Source organism: Polyodon spathula, chromosome 6 (assembly GCF_017654505.1).
Source record: "Polyodon spathula isolate WHYD16114869_AA chromosome 6, ASM1765450v1, whole genome shotgun sequence".
Lineage (NCBI taxonomy): Eukaryota > Metazoa > Chordata > Actinopteri > Acipenseriformes > Polyodontidae > Polyodon > Polyodon spathula.
The window spans coordinates 14,496,832-14,523,999 of record NC_054539.1 but is presented as its reverse complement, the minus strand read 5'-3'; the positions used below and the strand labels follow the sequence as shown (position 1 = coordinate 14,523,999).

Below are 27,168 nucleotides of genomic sequence, written 5' to 3'. Positions count from 1 at the left end.
AATAAACACGATGGCTAATGTAATGTAAGAGCCCTGTGTATCTTAACGTCCCAGCCTCACGTCTTGCAGTTAGTTAGTGGTGGAGCTATTTCCTGAGCACCGGTTGTCTGCCAGTCGATAGTTTGACATCTTCTGAGATATATTGCTTCGGTCTGACTTCCCTCTGCTCTTTCAACCCCAGTTTCATTCCGTTTATGGGGGAGGGTGGATGAGCTCGGGTTTAGGCAACGCAGAAGGCGGCACAGTGCGCATGCTCATTCCGTGTTCCAGCTATAACTGCATCCGAGCCATAACAATCGTCAGAATTGAACATTTTTGGTTAACGAGTTACAAATCAGAAAACCACAATCGGAGGAATCAGATTGTCAAAACAACACAGCAGGTGACACCCCTTAGACAATGCAAACCCTAATATCCAGTTTGTGGAGAATAAGAAGGTGAACGTGCCTTCATCTGCAGCGAGGATTCGGTGAAAATGGGCGATTATGTATAGAAGAGGGTTTTTTTTTTTTTCAAAAAACGGGGGTTGTAAAAAAAAATAATAAAAGAAATGAGTTATTTTGAAAAAATCGTCGTTTTGCAACGGTTTGGTGGTGAAATCATACCAAGACAACCCGGATGTTTTAACCAGCTAACGAGGAAACAAGCAGTTTGGAAGAGATAATTGTATTTTTTTTCCCAAATCCAAGCCATGCACTGAAATTAGAAAACCAGGCTGTACACTGACCGAACATACAGTACAGCAGGAGCAACCGGCGATCACCGGCCTATAACTTTTTCTTATATTTTTGTATCGTGGAATAACTATTTGAGCCGCAGGGGTTATTTATTGAATACAGTACCTCAACACTATATATTTATGAATTGTTTTTGGAGGAAGGACTTGCATGTCAATGGCTCGCCTTTCGCAACAGAAGTGCATCGCTTCCACCCTGTTTTGATGTGAGAAGCCTTGGAGATACAGCAGGATAACTCTGGCTGGCTCTGTGTGTGTGTGTGTGTGTGTGTGTGTGTATAAATAGCTGGAGCCATGCAGACTCCACAGCTACAGTACGACTTCTTCAATGAAGAGAACGCACACAAGTGGCGGGGACTGCTGGTACCGTCCCTCAACAAGGTAAGCCTGTGTCCCGGGGTGCATCAGACGCAGATACCGTCTTGGTACGTCATGCTCTTGCAGCTTTTCATTGCATAAGTCAACGACAGGTCGGCTGGAGCTATTTTAATCGTTACGATCGGTGATTCAAATTCAGATATTATATCAGAAGTATACTGTACAGATTATTATGCGCTAGTCGTTGTATTATTATTATTATTATTATTATTATTATTATTATTATTGGTAGTAACACTACTAGTGCTGGTGCTTCGTTCTATTACCGTTTGTTAATTTACAGACCCTTTCTCAGGAGACGCTACAGCACAGAGAGGGTGGTGTTTGTTGCGTTCCGCAGCGGCTTGTCATGTTGTGAATCTCTCAAAACTGACACATGCAAAATTGACACTGCAAGAAGTCTCACTGTGTTGTGGTCAGATCAGTGACGCTACAGTTATAAATATCTTTCTAGCAGGGACAACTTGTGTGTTGTGGAGCTGTAGCCCTTTAGTGTAAAAGGAGGGACATTGACTCCCATTGCATGGCTTCCAGGTTTTACTGCAGTCTTAATTAGACACACCATCCAGTAGCTAATTAAGCGCCTACTACTGTGTAATGCTATGCAATGCAAGTCTTCTCAAAAATATTATTTTTCATAGATCTATTAACTGATTCATAGTTAGGCCTAATATTCAATATTCATCAATAGCTGAGACAGATACGTTAAGACTGCCATTGAATACTGGCTGATTTTACTCGCCAGATACTAGTTTATTGACGTAACATTTTGTCACATGTTTTTATTTATTTTTATTTTTAGAAACTACAACACAACAGATAAATAGTTGGTTTCATTTCAATAAAGCAATACAGAGGTGAAATTGAAACATTTCTTGTATATTTTGTAACAAAAAAAAAAGTTAATCAGGTTTTCAGGTTGCGTTCTCCATACATCCCTTTCTCAAACAGGACTACATGTAATTTTCTTATACAATTTTTGAAAAATCCCCAGAGTACTGAACTAAGACCACACAAGGACATCCAGTTCTGAAACGGAGCACCTGCAGTTGTCTTCCTTCCACAGAAGGGCAACGGAGGAAAAAACTACAACGACTATTACTAGTTTAATAATAATAATAATAATAATAATAATAATAATAATAATACTAATAATAATAATAATAATCATCATCATCATCTAAGTGTCTGGCTCTCAATAAGCAAACCATAAATTATCCTCCCACATGAATTAGCAGCGAATTCTGGTGGTTATTTGTTTAATGAATTTTGGTGCTTATGAAATGTGCTAGTTTGCCAGTATTGGAGACGCTATGTGTAAGAGCTGTGATACCCCATGTAGTGACACTGTGAGCTCCCTAAACTGCCACAGGCCAGCCCTGGAGGAACATATGAAGTCCTTCTCTGCGGGAAAAAAAAAACAGGGATTGCACAAGCTGTGACAGTGTGAGCTCGCTTGCCTCACCCACCCCGCATTGCTCAAGTCTGCCCTGGAAGGACTGCCCTCTTGAGGGGGGTGAGGTAGCAGTTTGGTTTCCATCCTCTAATAAATACAGCATTAGGAGCTACAACTCTGTGAAATCCCTAAAACTTCACCTGCATGAAGCCACTAGCTCCATGTCGGTTGGCAGGCCTCTTGCCTAATAAGTCAGTACAAACTATGAAGTCCTTCTCCAATTAAATTGCCTTGCACATCCACCCAATGCTCACAAGAAGTAGACTTTAAAGTTACATTATACCACAGGGTCTCCTCTACATATTCTTTGTTTGTGATTGCTAAATCCTTAATGTATGGCAAACAAGATTGGCTGAGGAAAATACACCCTTGTTTCAACCTCATTTACGTCTGTACTGGTGTTAGCAGTGTCTTGGTAACTGCAATACAGAGTAGCCAATTTAATTCTCTTGGTAATATAACCTAGCCAAGATCCTACATTTATTTTTCTCACACAAACACTGGAACCCTTTTTTCCTTCACCTGGAATTCATGTATTATTCATCACAACCACAAACGGGGCAACCACCTTCCCAGAAGCGTGGATGACCTAGTACTGGGCCTTTCAGGGGGACAGTGGTGTTAACAGGTGGAACTTTTTGTTATGCTGCAGATAAGAGGGCAAAGTTGGTGTCAATTTCTTTTTTCCAATTCCAATTCCATTCTAATCCCAATTCCGTTTTAATCAATTCAAATTCATGTTCCAATCTTTTTACAACAAGGGCTTTATTGAGTAAACAAATACTGTATACAACTTAGTGAACTTGTCGGGTAACCTGATAAAGCCTATGGCATAAACCTCAGTAAAGGCTGCCATAAAACTGAATAGGAGTTAGAATTGTATAAACGGGAATTGGGATTGGAAATTAAAAAATTGAATTGACCCCAACTCTGTAAGAGGGGCCATATTAATAACTTTTTTTTTTTTTTTTTTTTTTTTTTTTTTTTGGTTTTATAGAAAAATAGCCAGAGGTGACTCTTGGTTTAATGGCATTACATTTTTATGATGATTAGCAGGGATCCCAGGAAACCATTTGCTGCGGAAAAACACACATTTTCTGTCCGAGAATTCTTAGTTTTACACTTGAGGCATTGTTTGTTTGTTTGTTTGATAACCAAGTCAGTACACTTATGATGTTTAATCATCAACACTGGCAGTTTTGCTTTACATTTACGTAAACATACTTGTTCAATAAAACTGCTTCTGATGTACATAGGTCAAAGTTGAACAAGGCACACGGTCACATTTATGTTGAAACGTATCTGCAGTTTTCTTCAGTATTCAGTGCAGTATTACTACTGAACAAGTTATTTAAAGATGCCGAAAAGCATAAAAATCACCCCGAAAGATCAAGTTAATGAGTTTGGCAATACCGTCCAGATGACAAAGACTAATTTGGAGATAAACTAATATGAATACTATTTGTAGTTTCTTATTATTACCACACAGAAGTATATGTAATGTTTAAAGTAAAATAGTAAGTTTGTTTATATTATTGATTGATGGCACTAGTGAGCATGTAACTGCTTTAGAATTTAAGTGTACCAGTAAATACTTCCTGTGAACTGTTATTCATTAGTACTGTTGTAGCCTTTTATTTTAATTGCACAATAAAACAGATTTTTAATTTTATTTTTTATTTTTGTAATCAGAGAAGTTAGTTTTTTATGGTGGGAAAACTAGGATCCCTGATGTGTAGGCACATGCAAGCCTGCTGTGTTGTGAACTGCCAGGTAAAGAGATAACCAAGGCTTTAAAAAAATATTTTCATCCAGTAGCTCGTAACAACGTTCTTTTAAAGTTCACCCTTGTCTGAGAAAGATTAACTTTTTCTAGCTGTTTTTAATATCACATATTTTCCACAGGATGACCCAACTGTAAAAAAAAAAAAAAAAGTAGTTTTTTTTTTTTTAAAGGGAGGAAAAAGAAAAAACAATTAGTTTTCATGCTTCTCAGAAACTCTTCTGGCAATGAGGCCTTTCTTTACCAAATTCCCCTTTCAGATAGCTATAACCGGACCCTCTGCTGCTGTTCTAAATATTTAGAGTGCCTTCCCTTATAAGAACCTATTGCTGCAATTCTTTGTCTCGTGAACAAAGACACATATTCTTCCTTGTAAGATAAATCAAAACAGGAAAATGGAAACCATTACAAAATTCAGTTAGCCAACTGCTAGGAGTCTGGAACCAACTATCCAGTAATGTTGTTGAAGCTGACACCCTGGGATCCTTCAAGAAGCTTGAGATTCTGGGATTAATAAGCTACTAAAAACCAAACAAGCAAGTTGGGCCGAATGGCCTCCTCTCGTTTGTAACCTTTCTTATGTTCTTATCCTGATACCTCTAGCAACTTCAGTCAAGAATAGTGTATCTGAAAACCAAGAAAACAAGCAACTGGTTTGAGCTTTCTGTAAACCTAAAGATCGGAAAAACAGTATTTAACTATTTATAGCTCTTCTTGGCAACCATTTTAATTATTTTTCAATACATTTAAAACATGATTTGTGCATTTTAACAATTATTTATGTGGAAAAAAAGGCGAATAACCCCCTTAATGACTTCACGGTACATATGTGCTAATGTATATACTGTACAGCTTAAAAAATGGAAGCTGATAGCCAAGTAGTAGCACTCATTTGCTGTCTCTCAGCAGTGAAATGGAAGGTTGTATACTGTGTTATGTTTTCATTTCGACTCTTAATTGAAACGGGGAGATTTCTGTAACAACTCTCTTCCATCTGCTGCACAGCACATTTTGTTCTGTATGTGAACATTGGAGCAAAAAATCTAACCACTTCTGAAGGAATGAATTTTGAATGGACAGAGAATCTCAACCGTGTGTGGAGGAGTGTTGCGTTGTCTCACACGATTTATAGTTACACCTTTGAAAACAATGCTGTGAGGAGACGTCCAATTTGAGATGAAGAGGTTGAAGCCATATTGAATTAGTTTTCATGAGAAACATGGCAATGGCGACTCCAGTCATCATATTATTATGACTCGTTCTGATTTAATATGGTACATTCCACTTTCACCAGTCCAGGAAGAAGGGCCTCCTGCTTCCTTAACGTGCAGTCTGGCCTATGGAGAACCCTGATGTAGTTGAAATTATCATGCTGGACATAGTGAATATATCTGCTTCTTTTGAAACAACTTGTCCTCCAGTAGATGGTGTAAACAGTCAAGACGTGAGCATTTTAAGAAATCGTCGATCCATTCCGATGAGAAATGTGAGTTGCGATGAGTTTTGTTTACATCAACGGGAACAATTAAATGAGGGTGTCCTAACATCATACAGGGGCCAGTCAAGGTTTTTGATGACTTGCTTTTGCTTGAAGGTGATCACATACAGTAACCTGAAACTCTTTTTATTGGAAAGCTTACTGAATAGTGAGTACAGTCCAGTGCAATGCCAATGTTATGTAGCACCTTTAATCAAAGTATTGGAGTTGTCCAGCTGTTCTACATTACCATTTGTGTTGAAAGCAGATGCGTGAGATCCTTACTTTTAGAAACATACAGATCCTGTTACTGTGAATGTCTGAGACATCCGGCTATCCTTATAGTAGTTTCTTTGGGATAAGGACTTGAATTGCATCCTCTCCTATCTTTTTGATGCAAAATGTTCCAGTTCAAGGTAGTATTATTACCATGGGTACAGTATGTGACCTGTATATGAAAACACTTTTAGTTTTTAATTATGATAAGAACTGTTGTTAAAACATCTGAATAAAAAACAAATGTGGAAGAATCTTCTGGAAGCAAATTTGTATAAACTATTTTCTTTTATGCTATGCTCCATTTTATTATTTTAAACATTTAAAAATATATTTTTTGGGGGGGATACATTTGCAAACTAAAAGGAATATGAGTAGTACCTTTTATTTTGCATTGTAGTTTCAGATTCAGATGTTTTACATAATATGATAAGAATGTTCAGATATTACTTTCAAAGTGATGCTAAAGTAATACAGTTTTGTGTTTTAGAGCATTTTGCATTGAAAATATGAAGGGGTTTCAATAGATTTGGAAACCACTGCATGTTTAAAGTACTTTATACCACCATTGAGTGTTTTATAGTTCCATATACAGCACTGTGTGGTACATATGATTTTTTGTTCAAGTTGTTTTGGGAATATGTTAATTATGGAATATTTTTTATAATACAATTTTTAACTCTGTAATATCTCTATACAAACATTGTCCAACACTAAAGCAACACAAAGTCCTGAATATTCCAAGGCAATGTTCTGTACTCCATACTTTAGGAATTGTCAGAGTGAAATTTTACAGTAGGCTTGATTACATTAAATCTGCAACAATTTGTAGTTCACATACAGAGAGGCTGGCTGGAGACACTGCTCCATCTGCAGTAGTCGTTCAAAACAACAATGACACTTCTTATTATTATTACAATGATTATGTACAGGAAGCTTTTATCATTTTGTCTAGTTTAGATAATAAATGCTGATATATTAACATCAGTAGCTGAGGTTGTAGAGGTATGCCGTTTCATTTTGGCCAAAAGAACGGCTTCTCTAGTCAGGTTATCTGTGGTTCAGGCAGCAGAGGCTGAGAAGGCAGTAATGTAATCACAAGGGCTTTTGGACATAACAAAGTTTAATGAGGCATAAATAAGTAAAATATAAAGTATTGTGCCATAATTTAAAGGCATCCATTGTCGTACGAAAGCTCTTTTAACTGTGATAATGCAGTATTTTGTACACCTGTATCTTTTCATTTAATTACTACACTACAACAATATACTGTATTATTAAAAAAAAAAAAAAACTTGACAGTATTTAGTACTAGTGTACCATTATAAGACCAATACAACACCTACATGCAGATCTACTGGCCGTAATGCTGAAATCAAACACTGCAGTTTATTTCTACTGTGGAAGTTTGTGTAAAACCTCAATTCTGATTGTGGTCTTCCTTTTTAAGGAGCTAACCACATCAGTTTGCTGTTGTCCCTAGAGCACCTCCTAGAGGTAGTCATTGTCCTGCAGAATCATATTAAAGACCTTGCAGACAGACAAAACAGAGATGGAAATAAGACTCCTGTTGCATAGCAGTTTCACAGATTCCCAGTTTGACTGTGATAAGAGCTTGATTAGCACCGATGTATTGATCAGCTGTGTCAGATTAAAGGAATATAAGTAGCAAATAGGGTATAAAAATGAGGTGCCTGTTGAGCAAAGAAAAAGTTACAACAGTCAAAACATGTGCAATGAAGCAACAAAAGCGAGGTTCTTTGTCTCAAGGTCAGTTTGTGACAGCATTGGCTTCAGCCTTGGATGACCTTAAGTAAGGTTAGGAAGTTACTTGAATCTGATTGTCAAAGGAAAAAGCAGAACCCATAATAACTTCTAAATGCCTCACATTCGAGGCAAGGCAGCCACGTGGTTTATCTATGTGGCTGCCTAGAATTTGGTCCACTGGAACTGGAATGACCCCCAAAAAATAAGATTCAGCGAAAATACAGTACATTTCATATGCATATCCAAGTACATGTAACCCTTGGTTACAGATAATGGTAGCTAAATAGAAACAAAAATATTGAAGAGCAACACTCCTTTCTGCAGCTTCATGAAGTTCTACAAGCTAGGCCTATACTCAGTCGATGAAAACATTGGGGAAACTAAAAGGCGTGGTGAACATGTGTGTCTGGGCAGCCTCTGCATGTGTGCCATGAAGCAGCAGCAGGAGGCTCTGAGTTGAACTGCAGACAACATGAAGGATTCCTGGCATTCCTTTCCAGTGATGCGGCTGGCTGCACTCTTGCTGAAACTTAAGTTTAGAAGCCTGGTTTCCTCGTTAGCCCTCCCCTGGGAGGTCTTCGGTGAAACGGGACATTAATGTTTACACACCTGAATTTCGAGAAAGACTGTAACATGAGATGTGTGGGATGAGCTGACAAACGCTGGAAATATCACAGCGGTGGTGCATTGACCTCAAATATGCGAGGAATGGCACTGAATGCCTTTGGGTCAGTATAGCCAATTTGAGATTCAGTAGTGTCTTCATGTTTGGTACAGCTAGATTCTGTGAGTCATGTCCCATTAAGAGGTGCTGTCAATAAAAATTTAGGGGTAGGTGTACTAAAGTGTTGCGCTTGTCGGAATAGTCGCAAACCAGTTGCAAACAAGTCGAAAGTCTAGGGTGAAATGTACTAAGCAACTTTTTAGGAAATACTTTGCAACAGCAGTTTTTATTTGTGGTTCAACCTTAGATAAATGAGCAATTATGAGCGTTCCTGCATACATTTGCCAAAAGGTGTCGGGGTTCTCAAATATGGTAATGAGATGTACTAAAGCTGCCGGTAACGCCAACACTTATAAATGCATCAATGTGTTAAGAACTTTTGAAAGCATGTGTTAAACAGTCACAGTTGTTGGTGGCATTTCCTAGTCTGCTTTTTCTCCTTCGTTGCCAGTTGTGCTCAATGCATTTTTGAGGCAAACACCCAAGTACTTAATTTTCAATAAAGTCAGGGTGTACTTACAAGCCTTGAAAAGACATTTCTGGTTTCCCCAACATGTTGGGAACACATGTACCACAAACCCTTCCAGCTCATTCTGAGCATATTATAGGAACATGATCTGTTTTGTTTTAATTGTCTTTTCTACGAAGTAGGCCAAGTTAATAATAATAATAGTAATAATAATAAACGCTGCAATCATTTTGTTTCAATTTAAAATACTCTTTTATTCGCATTGTACACCAATGTGTACAGTGTAGCAGCATGGGTTACTCTGTGTTACTGGTAGGGTAAAGTGAAATGAAAGTGTGCTCGGTATTCGTTCGATTTTACTATTCTATAGTCCTACTGTACAAATGTATCTTTTTACATAATGTAATGTGTAGCCTACCCAAAACACATTAGTGTTATTTCAGTGCAATGATTTACTTTTAAAATGCATTGAGCACTATAAATGTGTGTGTGATTTTATTGTATTGTTTTTAAACCCGACACCACCTTATGTCGGACAGACATGTCCAGTTTAGCGAGGGGCTACTGTATGATTATGAGAAGCTTTTTGGGGGCGAAGCTTGGGGCCCACTATAGAATCTGATGTGATTAAACTGCCTTTCATTTTTTGTATATATGACTGTCTTAAAATAGGTACAATGAAGACGAAACAGAATGCGTGGTACAGATGATGTTTACATTTAACAAAAACAATGTTATTTTGATTCTTGCACCCCCTTGCATGTATAGATGTTATCCTTTGGGCACGCTCTGCTGCAGCAAACCACAACTCAACTTTACGCAAGCCACCACCCAAACACTGTTTTTGGCAACAGAAGCGAGCAAGGCTGCGTAATCCTGGATGACCATCAGAGAGTTTCTGGACTGCAGAAAGTGTGACTCTGTCTGTTCCTTAGCCTTTCTGCTTAGCTTTTCCACAGTGAGCAAATCCTTGGAGGGTTAATATAGCTAAGGTAGCATCACACCTCCAAGAAATATTTTGGCCTTTAGTTCGCCTAAAAGCAGCACCCCCTCTCCAAAATACCTTCCCACAGCATACTGTAGTTTTTTACACCCTGTAGGGTAAAGTAAAGGCATGCACCTTCATGATGCCTGCTATCTTCATAATCCCATCGCCCCCACATGGTGGCCCGTCCTCGGTTCCCAAGCAGCCTCCTACATTCGGCGACTGTTCTTCTTGGTATAGAAATTGACAAGCACCACTCTTGAACAACACAGCGTTTTTTTTTTTTTTTTTTTTTTTTTTGAAAATCCGGGGCAAGGCTTGCCCCTCTTTCTTTTCAATACAGGTGCTTTTTAATGGCTGGAATCTCCAAATGATACCCTGTTAACAGCGATCTAGTAGTGGCAGTTTTCATTATGCACACTATATCCTATATAGTTTTGCATGCAGTATATCTCTAGAGTCGATTGTTCAGTTATGGTGAAACTTGATAAGGACCTTCTTTAGCTCATATTATTGAGTGTGATGTCATCTTGGGGTGCATGTAGGTTGCCTCTTTCCAGTGGCTATATCTTGGGGGGGGGGGGGGGGGGGGGGGGGGGGCGAGGGGGGGTGTAAACAACAGCTGGAGTTGAAAAGGTGTCCGCCCTGCAGCTGGTCTGGAACAGTAGTTCGAAGAGTTTGCTGTTCTTAGACTCTGCTGGAGTTCACTTCTCCTGCACTTAAAGGGCTTTGAGAACCGAAAATCATACTAAATCACACCATCTTGTAGTCTTGTGAGAACATCCATATTTTAAACTACAGGCTTACGGCCAAAATCCAAACCGCCATCTGTGATTCTCTTTATTTGTTTGTTTGCCTTCAGAAAATAGAATGAGAATTCCCTAACAGGGCTCTGTGGATATTCATGTGCAGCTTTTTTGAGGAATGGCTTTTAAGGAATAAAGATGAGAATAATTATGGATGAATATTATCTGTAACATGGATATCCTGCAGGTGTCTCTGTACTGTACTCTACAGGTACTGTATGTTTTGTGAGACTTGCCCACATTTTACATGAACAGTTTCTAAGAAGTTAATATACAGTTTGGTTGCGGGCTAGGTACTATGGTAACACTTAATTGGCTGAGTTATTGAAGGTATTATCTCAGTGTTCGATGTCACCTAAATATCACTGGACTAATTCTGAAACTGAAAATGAACCATTTGTGTAAAGCAATTTGCACCACCCAAAGAGAAATGACTTGTTAAAGGAGAAGTTGACATTTAAAGTGAACAGTTTTTTATATTAATATCTTGGACTAGGAAACTGTTAGTTATTCAAATGGCACAAATATGTCAGCTCACATTTGTCAGCTGTTTCCACCTGACATTTTACCATAGAGGCCTTTACAGTGCAAATACCAAAATGTACTTGATACAAGAAATGCTAGAATCAGCCAGTGGTAATGATAAAGGACACACGCAGGCACAATTATATTTTGCTTGGTTGGCATGCAAAGGTGTTCTGTTTAAAAGTTGTCTAGTTCATCCACCCCAAGTCCCAGAGTTGTACAGTTGGAACAGTAATAAATGGACAGTGGTACTGACTGTTACGGTAACCAAAATATATCACGCTCATTTATGTAGCGTTTAAAAAACATGAGCATGACTGTACTGTACAGAGTAAGGCACGTAAACTGTGGTGCATTGTAATGTTCCATAGAGCTTCAGAAACAGGCCTATTGGAGTTAAAGCTTACTTTTGATTTTGTAAAGGATGTTTATTCAAATATAAAGCCAGTAAATCATTTGGGAATGACAAGCCAAATATTTGTGGAGCTTCGCATGCTGAAAATAATAAGAGTACCTTTCCAAAACTTAAAAGTAAAATGGTGTCTGCAGCTTTTCTGTTTGGTCACCCACTATGGCCTTGGAATGGAATAAACAAGAGATTGGAGTGCAGGAGAGACCCTTACTGTACAGTACGTTATCTTCAGCTGGGGATACAATATATGGAATCCCTGAATACAGTAAACCGCCCCTTTCACATTATATTCTTAAAAAAGAGACCCTAAAGAATGAGTTTATTATTCATCTGGTTAGGTCACATAGTGACAGAAAAGTGGACTAGTCTTTATGACTAAGCATAGATAACTTGACAGGTGAAGCTCAAAGCTTTTAATAGCAACTATACCCTTGTAAAAATTTATCACAGTATTTTTTGCGTGCTATTTCTTTACAGTTTTACCATGATCTTCCCAGTTAGGCCTATATGATGCAGTTATCATAGTATACCCTGGTTCCTGGTATCCTATGTTTATTACTATGCTTTACCATACCTTGCTATTCTTTACAATGTTTCCCTGTGCTTTACCATGCTTTATTACACATTAATACGCTTTTACTGTGTGAAGCTTTTATAAGGTTATGCATTTGTGGCCAATCCTGTTTTAGCTTTCTTGAACTGCTTGTTGAATTGTATTGAATAGTAGTATAAAACATTGCCGTTGTAGATCAAGGTTACCTAGTTTTCATGCTTCTGATATCATACTGGCTGATGGCTCCATCTTGGGATATCTGACTTTGATGTAGCCCCTTTCACACTGGCATGCTCTACCCAGCTCAGAACCTACCCGGGGCCGGACCCAGTTTCATGCGGGTCAGCTACGCGATTTCACATTGCTTTTGGTCAAGTGTTTCCTTATCCCTGCTGCAATCTGGCTCATGGTGTGTCCCAAGCAACAAAAATATGGCTAAGCAGAATAAACAGAAACATTCCTTGCAGAAGTGAAACCTTCACGCAGGCGTGGATGTTTGTTATTTCATCGGCTTACGAATGGCTGTTGTTATTATTTATTTCTTGGCAGACTCCCTTTCCCAGGGCGACTTGGTTGTATACAAAAAATACATATCAAGAATTACAGTACAATTAAGAGCAAGATACAAAATATAATGACTTCAGTCCTGGTAAGAGCAAATACAAAACACAGTACGATTTGCTGTTGGGGCAGTTCAAGAGCAAATAACAGTGCTGATAGTTATATCTGGGTTAGATACGAGTGCAGGTGAAATACAAAATACTACAGATTGGGTTAAGTGCAGGATTAAATACAGTAAAATAGGGAGCAGGAGGAGAAGGAGGGTGAGTTGGGGTTGTAAGGGGGAGGGAGAGGTGTTAGAGTTTGCAGCTATCAGAGATTTTAGAGGAGACGAAAGAGGCAAAGTCATCAGAGGAGATGGAGGGGGGTTGAGGAGGGAGGAGAAGGTAGAGAATAGTTTCCTAGGGTTGTTAGGGGAGGATTGGATAGATTGGAAATAGAAGTTTTTAGCAGTGGAGAGAGGAGGAGAAGGAGGAGAGGAGGGAGCGGTAGAGGTCTAGGGCAGCAGGGAGTTTTGTTCTCTTCCATTTCTTTTCAGCAGAGCGCAGTTTGAGCCAGGGTTACGGAGGGGAGGGGCGGGCCGGTCAGGAGGTGAGGGGACAGCAGGAGTCAAGGGAGGAGAAGAGCGTGGAGGTAGCAGAGTCTACAGAGAGTTTGGAGAAGGAATTGATAGGAGGGAGGCGAGAGAGAGCGGTGGAGGTAAGAACAGAGGGGGAGGGAGAGCGGAGATTACGTCAGGAGGTGACAGTGGGGTAGGTGGAGTAGGGAGAGAGGAGAGAGAAAAAGACATGAAATAGTGATCAGAGAGGCCCAGAGAGGATGGAGGGGCAGCGGGCCCTGGAGAAGGTGAGGTTCCGTTAACGGCCAGCCTCACCGGCCAGCCAACGGAATTGAAGGAGAGGAAGGGATCCGGAGGAGTGGGTGGGTTGGAGAGATGAATATTGAAATTACCTAACAGGACCGTTGGGGTAGACATAGAGGGGAAGGAGATGAGCTGGTCAAGTTCATCGAGTAAGTGAGTGAGAGCTCCAAGGGGACGGTACAGTACAATTAGCAGGAGTTGACAGGGAGAGGTTAGTTGGACAGCATGAAATTCAAAGGTGTTAACAGAGTGAGGAGAGGTCAGAGGGGACAGAGAAGAGTAAAGAGGGAGAGAGAAGACCAGCCCCGCCTCCTCGTCCAGTGAGACGCGGAGTATGGGACAGGACATAGAGAGAGGACAGGGCAGCAGGAGTTAGTGTTATCAGGAGAGAGCCAGGTTTCAGTCCGAGCAAGGAAATCGAGAGAGATTTCATGCATTTTGTCTTGCTCAACCCAGGTCAAAGCATGTCAACCCACATCCTGAGGTGGGTCGCTGGGACCCGGGTCTACCTGGGTATGACCCAGGTGTGTGGTTTCACACTATGCGGGATTGTGACCCAGGTAGTCAGAACCTAGATCAGGACCCGGGTAGGCATGCCAGTTTGAAAGGGGCTGATTTGAAGATTTGTAAGCAAGTGATCTAGAAAAAAAAAAAAAAAAAAAAAACAATCATCAAAAATGCAAAATACAATTCCTAAAATCTGAATTTTTTAATTAATGATTTTTGCATGGATTTAGTTTTGCCTCGCTTTGCATTGAATTTCCAGGTTAACCAGTCCAGATAATTAGACTTTTGATGCTTGTGAGTCTGTGAGTGAGGAATAAGACCAGGTTCTTGTACTGAAGAATCCCCTGAATGCACAGTAGACTGTGGTACAGGTTCTGTGGATGTTATTAAGCTTTTTAGGATGGGGCAGAACTAGCTGTCAGCATAAACCTAAAGGAGAATCATTCATAATGTATGATGGCTGTTAATCCTTTGAGTGAATTTAATGTTTTACTTAATATTACAACCATATTTTAATATGGGGGAGGGGGTTATAACAACTGTTTGACATTGACTGCAATGGATTGGTTAGCTTACCCACTAACTCCCATAATTTCATTGCTTTCACTTGGGACTACTGTAGTGCCCCCAAGTATGAGAGAGTGTAACTGAAAAACCAAAAGCACTAAAACACCAAATCCGTCACCCTCTTGATGTCTGCCTAACTCCTGCTCAGTGACGTTGCCATGGGTTTTTTTGTTTTTCTTGTTTGTTTTTTTTTTATATACAGACACCTCAAAGCTACTAACTACTCATGTTAAAGATATATAGGCCTTGTATTAACATACCAAAACTAATTCAAAATAATATGAATTTCAAACAATATAATTTTCTGAACAGCCTCCTTTCTCTGTGTTTTGTGAATTAGGGGCTCTGCTTTATTTAGATTCAATCGATCTGTTTGAGGGGTACCTTATCTCTTTGTTAATTAATTAGACCAGCAATGTTCATAGTGGGAGGAAAAAAATTATTTGCTAGCTGAAGTATCAAAAGCATTCATGATCAAATTCAACAAGGGTTGAGTGGGGTAATGGACACGTCCTGAATATTTCATATTTAGATAACTACAGTATTTGGTTAAATTACACTAATTCACATAATTAAGGGGTACCACTACTGCTTTGTGGAACGTGGCAGGTTGTCAGTCTCACAGAAGCAGTGGTACCCTAACTTTTTATTAGTCTGGCTCCTCATTCCCTCATTCCACCAGATACTGTTGCTGTGGTAACCAGAATTTTGCACTGACCAGAACTGAGGCCTACTACTTGTTCATTCCTGCTCCACTGCAGCAGGAATGCCTGATATGCAGCCGTTATCTGCAGTGCTGCTAAACCCTCTTGCGTGGTCATGTGAGTGAGTGAATGTACTCTAGAAGAGAGCTGTTTTGCTGATAAAGCACACCAAAAGTTTATGATGCTGCAGCTTGGCTCCTGAGTACCTGCCAAGTGTAAGAGTGATACCTAAAATAGAGAGAGAGAGTGTGTGCGCACGCGTGTGTTTTTGCAAAGTCATGCTCCATGTGAGAGAACTTGACTACATTTGAGTTCAGTTTGTTGTTTTTCTGTGCATCTCTTTGAAGAACGGCTAAGAAATTTGATCTTCTATTTAGAAATATCCAGGTCTGGATTTTGTAGCAGTAGCAGGCTTGGGAACTTAGCAAAAGAAAATTAACTTCAGCCTTTTACCTTAATATACTGTGTGTGTGTGTGTGTGTGTGTGTGTGTATATATATATATATATATATATATATATATATATATATATATATATATATATATATATATATATATACATATATATATATATATATAATGTTATATATCTCGAGCATCAAAAGAAACTTATCACTTTATTTTAGAAAAAGATAAGGTATATAAATGATGGATATTGACATGTTTTTGGTTTCTTTTTAATCACTCAGGTCATTTATCCTTGACCATGACACGCTTAAGTCACTATACCTGAAGCATGTGCACTTCATCACTACAGTTATTTATTTCAGCAATTTTTTTTTTTGCAAAAATGCTAATTAAAAAGTAGTCATACCCTGACAAGGAAAATTCAATTAATATCTAGTTGAGGCACCTTCAGCAATAATAACCTCTTTAAACATTTGGATTTTTAGCAATTAGCTTTTGGCATGATTCTTTAGCAATTTTTGATAGTTCTTCAACAGAAAGTTTTTCCAGTTCATTCAAATTCCGAGGACTTCTTGTGCACAGCTTTCTCAACTCCTCCTCATACCAGAGATTCTCAATCAGTTTGGGACCATTGAGACCTTCACCATGCAATACTCGACCTGTGGTTGAAATGGAAACCCCAGTCTCACTTGCAGCCAGTTCACTTTGAATATCGTTAGGCAGTCAGTCTCAGACTGTTATTAACCTTCCTCACAATTCTTTTGCTTGTTCTTGGTGAAAGAACCTTCTTTCTTTCGACGGAGCATTGTGACAGTACCATGAGTCTTGTGCTTCTTGATAATAGAAAAAATAGTTTAAATTGGAATACTTAAATGCTTGGAAATCTTTTGGGGTTTTCAGGTAGCTCTTTAATTTTTCCCATATTGACTTATTGGTAATGACAGCAATCATCCTACGCCTAACCCTTTTATACTCTCTGAGAATGTTCACCTACAATCCAGCATTCTCTAGACTTTACTAAAATTAGGCTCTGCATTATTGCTTATTATCTCTGCATTATTGTAATCGAAAAGATCCTGTTTGAGGAGGACCTAGAACAACAAAAGAACTTTCGGTTGAAGCTCACTCACTGCATTATGCCTATATATATATATATATATATATATATATATATATATATATATATATATATATATATATATATATATATATATATATATATATATATATATATATAATACGCATATAATATTACTAATTAATCATTCACTTGAATCTCGACACGAACTAATTTGTGCAATCCCGTGCTCACATACTGTACGTGAAGTGCAATCCGGGTGCTTAAATACAACTATATATTTTAATCACTCATGCTACACAGACCCATTTATATCCCTTCCACCTATACCTGTCCGCCAACATTAACACACCACACGCGACATATAACGATATAACACACTCACACACACGGGCAGGGCTCACTGCCCCAGGCACTAATCTCCGTTCTTTTTTGGTAGGTTTTAAACCAAGTCCACCCGAAGCTGTCCTCAAAGGAAGATGCCCTGCAGTACATTGAGGAGCTGATCCTGCTGCTACTGAGCATGCTCTGTCAAGCCCAGCCGCGCACCGTGCAGGATGTGGAGGTACGATACAGTGAGCTGACTGCGGGAGAGAATTCAGCGGTAAAGCTGGGGGAAATCTCTCTTATTGGGTTACAGTGCTTCAGATAGCGCTTACTGTTTTAAGTTTGGTTTGCAGACTCACTGTGCCGGGTACCAAATGACCTGAGGCCAATTATAATGTATTGTAGTTGAACCTTGATACACCTGCGGAATTGTAATTAGACCATACATAATTGATCTATTACAGTTCATTTACGCATCTGTCTGTCATTCGATCGGTATTGTATTTTCAACCATTTCTGGTGACCCCATTTGTTTGAAGAAAAAAAAAATTGTTACTTTTAGCGTAATTGTAATTACTGAAGCATTATTGCAAGTCATTGAACAAAATAACATTGTAATTATAATTCTGATTGATCCCAGTTCTGGCTTCAATACAGTTGTGCATTTATTTATTTATTTTTAAATAATACTTTTACTTCACTTTAAAAAATCTTGGGCCCTTTTTTGTTTTTTAGTCTGAATTTTATATTGCCACTGAGTATTGTAGTCTTTCATTCTTTTAGCAAGTTTTATGCAAGAACAAGTCAAATGGATATGTATTATAGGTTACACCAGTACAGTACATGCAGACGTTTTTAAAGACTTGTCACCATTGGTCTTATTTCACGTTCCCTGGTGTTTGAAGGAAAGGGCCCCCTCTGTTGGTGGAAAGCTGCAATGACTGCTCGGTAATATTTGATATATGTGTTCCCCTTGACACCGCAGCAGAGTGGATTTCTTGCCTGCTTATTCGTTTATTTTGTGTAAAATGCGTTCCAGCATTCACATGACAACAGTTGTTGTGTCTTGGTGCATAGTTTGTGGATGACTCAGATGGAATACAATGCTTTAAAGAGCAGCTGTCTTTAACTCTATATTGAGTTAGACTTGAACCACACATTACATTACGACATGTAGTGATGTGTCTGGTTTAGAAGTGAACTTAGGGATTTAACATGCTGACCAGTCAACAGGTTTTTATGCTTCTGCATGCTATGTTGTGCAACTTCTTATAGAATTTTAATATTAAAATAATAATGTTAACTTTGAATCCTTTTTGTTTACCAGTTAAGTAAGGTGCAAACCAGTTGTATGGCTGATACATTTGATTGTAAGTAAGAGCACTGTGGTAATATTCAAAGCAATATTATCAGGTTGTCCCCATTGACTTCCATTATGTTGTGGCAGGGACAGATCAGAGTGGTGATAAGAGGAGAGTGACATTAACAGTAGGAATATGAAGGGTTTTTCACAGTGCAAGTTATACAAAACGTGTGCACGTAACCACCTCTTGAATTTGCCTTCTCGCACTTTCAGGAGCGTGTGCAGAAAAGTTTTCCTCATCCGATCGACAAATGGGCCATAGCAGATGCACAGGCTGCTATAGAGAAGAGGAAAAGGAGGAACCCACTAGCCCTGCCTGTTGACAAAATTCACCCTCTTCTAAAGGTAAAGACAGGTTCAATTTATTACCCAGATATTCAAGTCAATAAGAGTTGCCAGGTCAGACTTTTTTATTATTATTTTTTTTTAATTGTAACAAATGTTGATTTTTTTATTAGTTTTAGTTGTGCTGATTTTCAAATGACAATGCAGATTTAGGAGATGGTTGAGAACAAAGCTGTCATGTTTTGGTAACAAAAAGCCCATTTAAATCCCTTTTTCTGTTCAATATTATTGTTGTATACAATCTTAAAAGAATCTCATTCCAGTAATGTGCTGGCCTGTGTTACTCTGTGTTTCCAGGAACCACTTTGGTTTACCTGGGTGGAGTTCAATTTTACTTTGTGTGATACTGGTAGAGGCCAACAGAGGGCAGTAGTTATTTTAAAATTACTTTACTGAGACCTTTTGGGTTCTCTTCTAATAAATACTCCAGTTCCATTGTCTCATTTCCAGCAGATTTTCACTGTATATTTAATTCAGTTTGACAAAAAGAAAAAAAACACACACACACTGCTGCTAATCTTCCAAAAGTAAAAAGACACGCATTTGTAAACCTAGTTGTACAGCCAGGGATTCCTCATCTCATGCTGCCTGTCTTCACAAATAATCATCTGTATAAACACTGATTGATCGAAATTAGGCTTGGGGTGAATTCCTGTTTTTCAATTAATTTTTAAAATCAACCTCAACCCTGATTTAGAATAGGGTGTATGCACCTAGTTTGAACCCCATTTTACTCTGTGTAAACAAGATATTAAACAGAGACCTGGTTCTACTAAACGTGAACTCTTTTAAAACATTTTCTTTGAAGTTAAGTACAGACCAGCCCAAAACAGAAGACATGGTCACCGTGTATAAACTCTATTGGCAGTCACACCCTCCTTCAACTCCCTGTACCCCTCATGACTTCTTTATTTTACCTTTTCTTTCAAATGTCTAGGAGGTCCTAGGATACAAAATCGACCATCAAGTTTCAGTTTACATAGTAGCAGTATTAGAATACATCTCTGCTGATATTTTGAAACTGGCTGGGAATTACGTACGGAACATCAGACACTATGAAATCTCGCAGCAGGACATTAAGGTGGCAATGTGTGCTGATAAGGTAAGAACACGTGTACAGTGTATGTGTTTCAAGGGCTTGTTTTATGAAACTTTCATGTAGATTCCCCCTGGCCGTTCTGTTCACAGCTGATGAGTCACAGGGCAGGCGTCCGACTCATAGGCTAATATTTAGTTGGTAGCTGTATTAAATAAAAAGGGTTTTCTGCAAGACAGCAGCAATAGGACACCAGGCCTGAGATCAGTTATAATTATAATTAAAATTGCAGCAGAATTATTTGCATTTATTACATTTACGCAGGTGTGCCAAGGCAACTAGAAGTGAAGTTCCTAAATGTATTGTCAATGCAGTTTAACACAGAAATATTAGATTGAACCTTTCCCTTCAAATCTCTGCTGTAATTCTCAACTGGCATACATACATGTAGACATGAGGATCACTTACCTAGGCATGTTTTACACAGAAACATGTCCACCCGCTTGGATGCAATCTTATACAAATACACTCGCACGCTGCTTTTCTTAAACATCCCAAAAGATGCAGCAAAGGATTTTATTATTTGGTTAAGAGTAAATAGCAAAACCTAAATAGAGTAATGTAACACAATGAGAAATTCACACAATGACTGCAGACCTCCAGTACGCTTTACTGAGTTAAAGCCGTCATGGTAGAAGAATGTTCAGACAACACACATTTCTTGCCCACAAAAAGCTTTTTATTCTTGGAATATAATCAACTGTGAAAGAGAAAATGCTCTGCTCACATTCTTCACATCAGTGTAGGCTAAGAATAGGGTTTTGCTTTCATGTTATTTGTTCATTTAATGCCAAGTCAAAACATTCCAGAACACACCAGCCATATCTTCTGAATACTGTTGTATGTAGTTTTGAATTTCAGTGCATTTACAAGAAAAAAAACAAAAAAAAACACATCAGTCTACTCTGTTAAGCGCAAACACCGGTTTCCCTTTTGTGTCTCTTGGTATTCAGTTCTAGAGCAGAACCTAGGGATTTTGTTTATTTTGACACTCTTTGTTTGATAATGATTTGAGTGAGGATTTGACTGTGGCTCTCCTGGTAAAGGCACGACAGCATGGTGTGCCAGGTGAGCCGTGCCGATCTTGGCTGTAGCCCCCATGGAGAGTGTTGTGTTTTCCCTTGCACTGCTGTGGGGGGGGGGGGGGGGGGGTTGAGAGGGTAAAATCGGCAGTGGCTGCTTCACCTCACCATGCCATGCTACAACGGCCCGAACTAAGCTGACATCTGCAGAACTGTCTTTTATTCTCGTGAGCTGTTGTGCTACAATGAAGAAACATAATTGGGTGGGGAGGGATAGTATGATGAATTGTGTAACTATATAACTCTGACCCTTCACTGAAGGCCTGATGGTCTTGTGAGTCTTCACTAGACTTCTCCATTCCTTTTGAAGCCCTTCCATTCTTAGTCATAGATCAGAGAGATATTGCCCTCCTTCCCTGGGTTAATTTAATGATGGCAGCTGGAATGCTGTGTAATGGAAATTCAATCCACGCAAAACCAGAAGCCTCCTTGAAAATCCTAGTATTCCACTCCTAGAACAATGAACGCCCTAATTCTTTTTTACATTTTGTAACAGGTGTCGGAGTGTTCTGTGATGTAGTTTAGTTAGTGCTTATTCATCATCTCTTTAATGACCAGTGAGCTTTTCAAACCTTTTTTATTTTTTAACCCAGTAAAGCTGGCTTTTTGTTCACAAATACAATGCCATATAAGATCCAAGTGCTTTTATTTTAGGAGTTATTTTTGTGTAAACTTTAGGTAACCATGCATGTCAGCTGGCTCTTCAGTCTTTTTTCCTTCCAAATTTCTCATAAGGACACATTGTTCAGCTAAACGAGAGATTACCAAACATGTACACCGGCATCAAACCAACAAAAAGCTACTGTAACAAAGCTTCAAATAAATAACCCAGGCGGTTTTAACATTAGACGTATGTTTTCTTTTTACCAAAAAAATTTACAATATTGTAAATTCCCAGGGTCTTCTATGAAACTGTTATAAATAGTGACCACATTTAAGATCATTACAGGAGATTATGTTTTATATTTGATATCTATTTAAACATTTTGACATCACAGATATGAGATGTCAAATTGACTTATTTATGGTAACTCTAACTTTTATCACTAGATAAACAACAGCATAGCCACCTGGATTTCATCCCCATGGAGACAGTTTTTATTTATTATTTTGTGTTTATTATTTTTATGCTTAACCCCAGCTGTGAGATCAAGCTGGAGTGCTGGTAAATTCCCTATGATGAGGTGGCTTAGTTTGTTCCCTCTCTGACTAGTACATGTCTTGTCCTTCTCAGGTGCTCATGGACATGTTCCACCAGGATGAGGAGGACATCAGTGGGTGGGCCCTCATGGACGAGGAGCCCTCCGCCTCTGGGGAGCAGATGTACTACGACCTGGTCAAGACCTTTATGGCCGAGGTGCGGCAGTACTTGAGGGACCTCAACCTCATCATCAAAGTCTTCAGGGAACCCTTCGCCTCCAACACCAAGCTCTTCTCCCCACACGTGGGTGTCTCTCTCCTGCTTACCTCGTAGCTGTATTCTCCTTTGACAAAACCCTCCTCTTGTTAGGCAACATTGACATTATTAACATTATCGCTGGCCTTTTATTGAATTAATAACAAATAAATCCATAACTAATTGATCAATTATAGGGTTTCATTACAATTATGTAGATTTGTCAAGGTTCAATTACAATTACATTGTAATTGCAATTATGAACCGCACAATTACAACTGTAATTGACCCTAGGTCTGGTTCAGGATATGCAAATATTTACAATACTATGCAATACAATACTATGGATAAGTGCTCAAGTCTGGTACATTTGCTGTGGTACATATGGTCTGGTTGAACACCTGCACATGGAAGCAACTTCTTAGATATAGAATTGTGTTTGAAATACCTGCATATTCTAAATTGAAGTATAAAATACAGGCGAAGAACCAACTTATCTTTGGGGTGTCTTTAAAACCTTGTTAGCCCTTTAAACCCCATTTCCTAATACATTCAGATATTCAAATACTATTGTACAATTTCCTATTATATTCTGGTGTAAAACATGTAGTAGATTATTGGATACTATAGAGTTTTTGGATGGTATATAGTATTTTTTTTTTTATATGGGTTTGCACCTCCCAGCACAACTACATTTAATTCTTCTCCTCTCTTAGGACGTTGAGAACATATTCAGCCGCATTGTAGATATTCACGAGCTCACTGTTAAACTGCTGGGCCTTATTGAGGACACAGTAGAGATGACAGATGAAGGGAGTCCTCATCCTTTGGTAGGAAGCTGCTTTGAAGATTTGGCCGAGGTAAGAGACCCCCATCCTACCCTGCGTTTCCCTATTTACCTTCTATTTTCATTACCCGTTTACGTTTTATTCAGTCATTTAGAATTTATTTTGTCCAGTGCTCTATAAGGTCCTTCTTCAGAGTGAAATATGTATAAATAAATAAATGAGAATCATCCACCATTTACTGCCTTTTGAAATGTGTATTTCTTGACCTGCATTCTGTACAAGTGAACGTATTGTTTCAGGAGCTGGCTTTCGATCCTTATGAAACTTATGCACAGGACATCCTCAGGCAGGGCTTCCACGACCATTTCCTCAGCCAGCTGTCAAAGCCAGGGGCAGCTCTTTATTTACAGGTATGTGTTCACCCCATGCCCAACCCCTTCACTTCCTCAGGGAGAAGGGAATAAGAGAAGCTAGTCGGCCAACCGTCGACCGAGAAGTGATTTGTTTCGCTACTTTCATGTCTTCTGTGCTTACCTAAACATGTGATGTAAGATTTTCATGAAGATACTGCACTTCGTTAAATGGTACAAGGTGTTTATGCAGTTTGTACAAGGCTGTCTCCTGTCTATTGTTCATGAAAGGTAATCAACAAAGGCAGTAGCTGCAGTCTGCCAGAGATCTGGCACAAACTGAGAAAGCTTTCCTCGATTTTTTCAACCAGTGCACCTCCACAACTGACTTGAACATCTGTCCTGGGTTTTAATCAGAGACTACAAAATTCTGTGGTGGTTTTCTAGTTAGAACTGACAACTCAGCCTGGAGGGGAAATTAAGACCATTAACCTATTTACTTGTAGTCTGAAATGGATTTAAACCTGGGCCTTCGGAGGTGAAAGTCTAGAATAAGCCTTCTGCTCCATCTAGCTCCTTCATATTGTTGTTCGTTTTTTACAAGGTTGTAATGGTAAATGTATGTAAAGTGAAGTGTGTTGCCATGCCGACTATTGCTGTTAGAGCACCCTGTGCTGTTTTATGTCTTGTACACCTCAATGGGTTTTGCAGGTTTGAAAAAATGTGTCCCCCTTCATACAATCCTTTTTTCTTTCAGTCTGCAAGTGAAGGGTTTAAAGAAGCTGTCCAGTATGTCCTCCCCAGACTGCTTTTAACTCCAGTTTACCACTGTCTACACTACTTTGAAATTTTAAAGGTAAGCTAACATTTTTAACTGTGTTTTGTCTCCTATGACATCAATGCTCACTGTTTGAAAATGAGTTAGCCATAAATTACCTACATTTTGTGTTTTCAATTTTATTATTTGGTCTGTTGAGATTCATTATATACTTTACTGCTCCACAAACCTAATATTTGTTGTTGTTGAGAATTTGATTGTTCCTTCTCCTTTGCCATTTATTTTGGGAAATAAAAATGTAAATCCCTCATATGAACATAATCTGGAAAGCAAAAGGAAGACTAAGGAGGTCGACCTGGAGATTGTTGGCACTCTCTGTGCTGTGCATCTTCATGCCTTGTGTCACCCCAAGGGCTTTCATTATCTCCTGGGAAAACTCGCTTTATATCATGAGTGCAGTGCAGGCATAATTTGTGATATAAAGCAGGTCATGAGCACATTATGAGTGTGGGGTGGGGTGGGGGGGGGGGAGCGGCACACACACACACTCACAATTAAACAGTGAATTCAAGAGCAGTGTTTTAGTACTGTACATTTAGTCGTTCATTACATTTAAACAAATGCATATAGTTTCCTACAGGACATATACATTTTGTATCATTAACTGGAATGAAACAGTTTGTGTCATTATCTAAAAAAGGCATGAGTTGTCGACTGATGAGAGCTATCAGTGTGAAGTGAACTGTATCCCATTAAGACTGCCTATGCAGCATTTGACAGGCTGCACAAAATGTCAGTTTATTAGCCGAGATGACTATTGGTTGATCGTTGCGTTGGAAATTAATTCTATCCTGTGGTTACTCAGTAAAGCCCAGCCACGCAGCATTTTACAAGTGGCACAAAACGTGACAATAAGCGGGTTTGTGAGATGATATTAAGAGAGGCAATTTCTCAAAGAACCTGTGGTGCATGGCAAGCTGTTTCTCAAAAATGGTGATAATAAATGGGTTATGATATTAAGCGGGGTGATACTTCAAGTGGTGCAAACTTTGCACTGGAGCAAGTGCTGTTTTGGTTTTGAATGGATTTGAATGAATGAATCTGCTTTGCTTAGTGTTTTAAATGCTTGAAACCCCAAGCTTGTTGTATACTGCTTCAGTGCAGTGGGATAGATTTTTTTTGTTTATTTTTATTTATTTATTTATTTATGGCTAGATTGCTGTATGTGCAATTATGACATCACCACAGCAGTAGGGTTGTGTATGTGTGTTATAGAGGGCATGAGTAGTATTTACTGTAAATAGGCAGTTAATTAAAGAGAGTGGGGGACTGTACGTTGCCATTACTGTGGCTAATGAGAAATTATGTTAACTACATTATTTTTCTGTGCAAGGTCTGTTTATGTCAATGTTTTAAAAAAAAAAAAAAAAAAAAAAAGCAGAAAAAAAAAAAAGCAGATAATGTTTAATAAAAAATAGGTATGTAGTTAAAACATGATTGACAGGGTCTTGCTCTTGTCAGGTGTGTGGGTAGCAGCTAGGGTTGCCACCTTTTCCACAGACCAATCCCAGACTTATTTCTCATCCGTTTTCCTATCAAAACTGCAGTATATTGTAGGGCACTTTAACACAATTAAGCGGGTTGATGATTCCCAGCCCTTACATAGAATATGCCTTTACCGTTTACAGAATGAATTATGCTATTTTTATTATTTTACTGAACTAATATGAAATTATGGAAACATCATAATTTATGACATATTTAAAAGCACAATAATTGCAAATCGCATCCATCTACCTATAATTTTAGGCAACTTGAAAACTGAACAGAAATCGTTATGCACGTCCTTACATATTGTTAATGCTGTGCTCCTTTTTTTATAGCGCAGTCTCCTCAGCTTAACCGTTTAGCCGTCACTTGCTGACTGATTTTACAAGAAATATACAGATTCTAGTTACTGACGCTTCGTAAAACAAGTTATTTTTTTTATTTTTTTTATCTCTGTACGTTATGATACTCTTATACCAAATATTTCATATACATTGTTTTAATTGAGTCTATTTAAAAAAGATGTTAAACGTTTATATACGAACATAGAAATACTGTATATAATTCATATTAGTACTGTATTTTGTAACAAACTATTGAAATTGTGTTTTTTTTCTTATTTGGTAACATGTACCGGTAAATCCGTTTTCTTGAAACTTGGTCAAATCACGTCAGTGTGCTCTCTCACTGAAAGTGCACAGTAGCCTAGGAGTCACAAATTCATAAATTATATCTTTCTAATTCCAGTGACTGGTGGTAAGAAGTATGCTCTGTGGTTGTAAATACATTATTTTTTATTTATTTATTTTTTTGTTGTGTAAGATACCGTTTGCATTACCCACCATGGTTGTTTTGACCGGCATGTAGCCTGCTGGGGTCACGTGACTGCAACCCCTCACTTGGATTGTTTACATTTATTCAAATGCTGGGGACAAAGTAGACTCTACAGGTCATTACTAAACCTTTTTTTTTTTTTTTTTAACAAGATACTGGAATTCGTTTAAGCAACCAATGTATGTCAAAGAAAATATTAAGGAAGGTTGGTGATTTTTCTATGAATT

At 38.6% G+C, this 27,168-nt stretch overlaps 1 protein-coding gene across 2 annotated transcripts in view; it reads left to right on the top strand.

Moving 5' to 3' along the window:
- Nucleotides 1-238: 238 nt before the first annotated feature.
- LOC121316886 (son of sevenless homolog 1) overlaps nucleotides 239-27,168 on the top strand; it is a 55,558-nt gene continuing 28,628 nt past the window's right edge. The window contains exons 1-8 of one of the 2 annotated variants that reach the window (XM_041252173.1): nucleotides 239-1,117; nucleotides 17,474-17,599; nucleotides 18,938-19,069; nucleotides 20,007-20,171; nucleotides 22,482-22,691; nucleotides 23,360-23,503; nucleotides 23,731-23,841; nucleotides 24,539-24,637. In XM_041252173.1, coding sequence (XP_041108107.1) covers nucleotides 1,031-1,117; nucleotides 17,474-17,599; nucleotides 18,938-19,069; nucleotides 20,007-20,171; nucleotides 22,482-22,691; nucleotides 23,360-23,503; nucleotides 23,731-23,841; nucleotides 24,539-24,637 — 1,074 coding nt within the window. In that variant the 5' untranslated portion in view covers nucleotides 239-1,030. The remainder of the gene's footprint in view (nucleotides 1,118-17,473; nucleotides 17,600-18,937; nucleotides 19,070-20,006; nucleotides 20,172-22,481; nucleotides 22,692-23,359; nucleotides 23,504-23,730; nucleotides 23,842-24,538; nucleotides 24,638-27,168) is intronic. The other variant, XM_041252174.1, reaches the window with a different exon arrangement.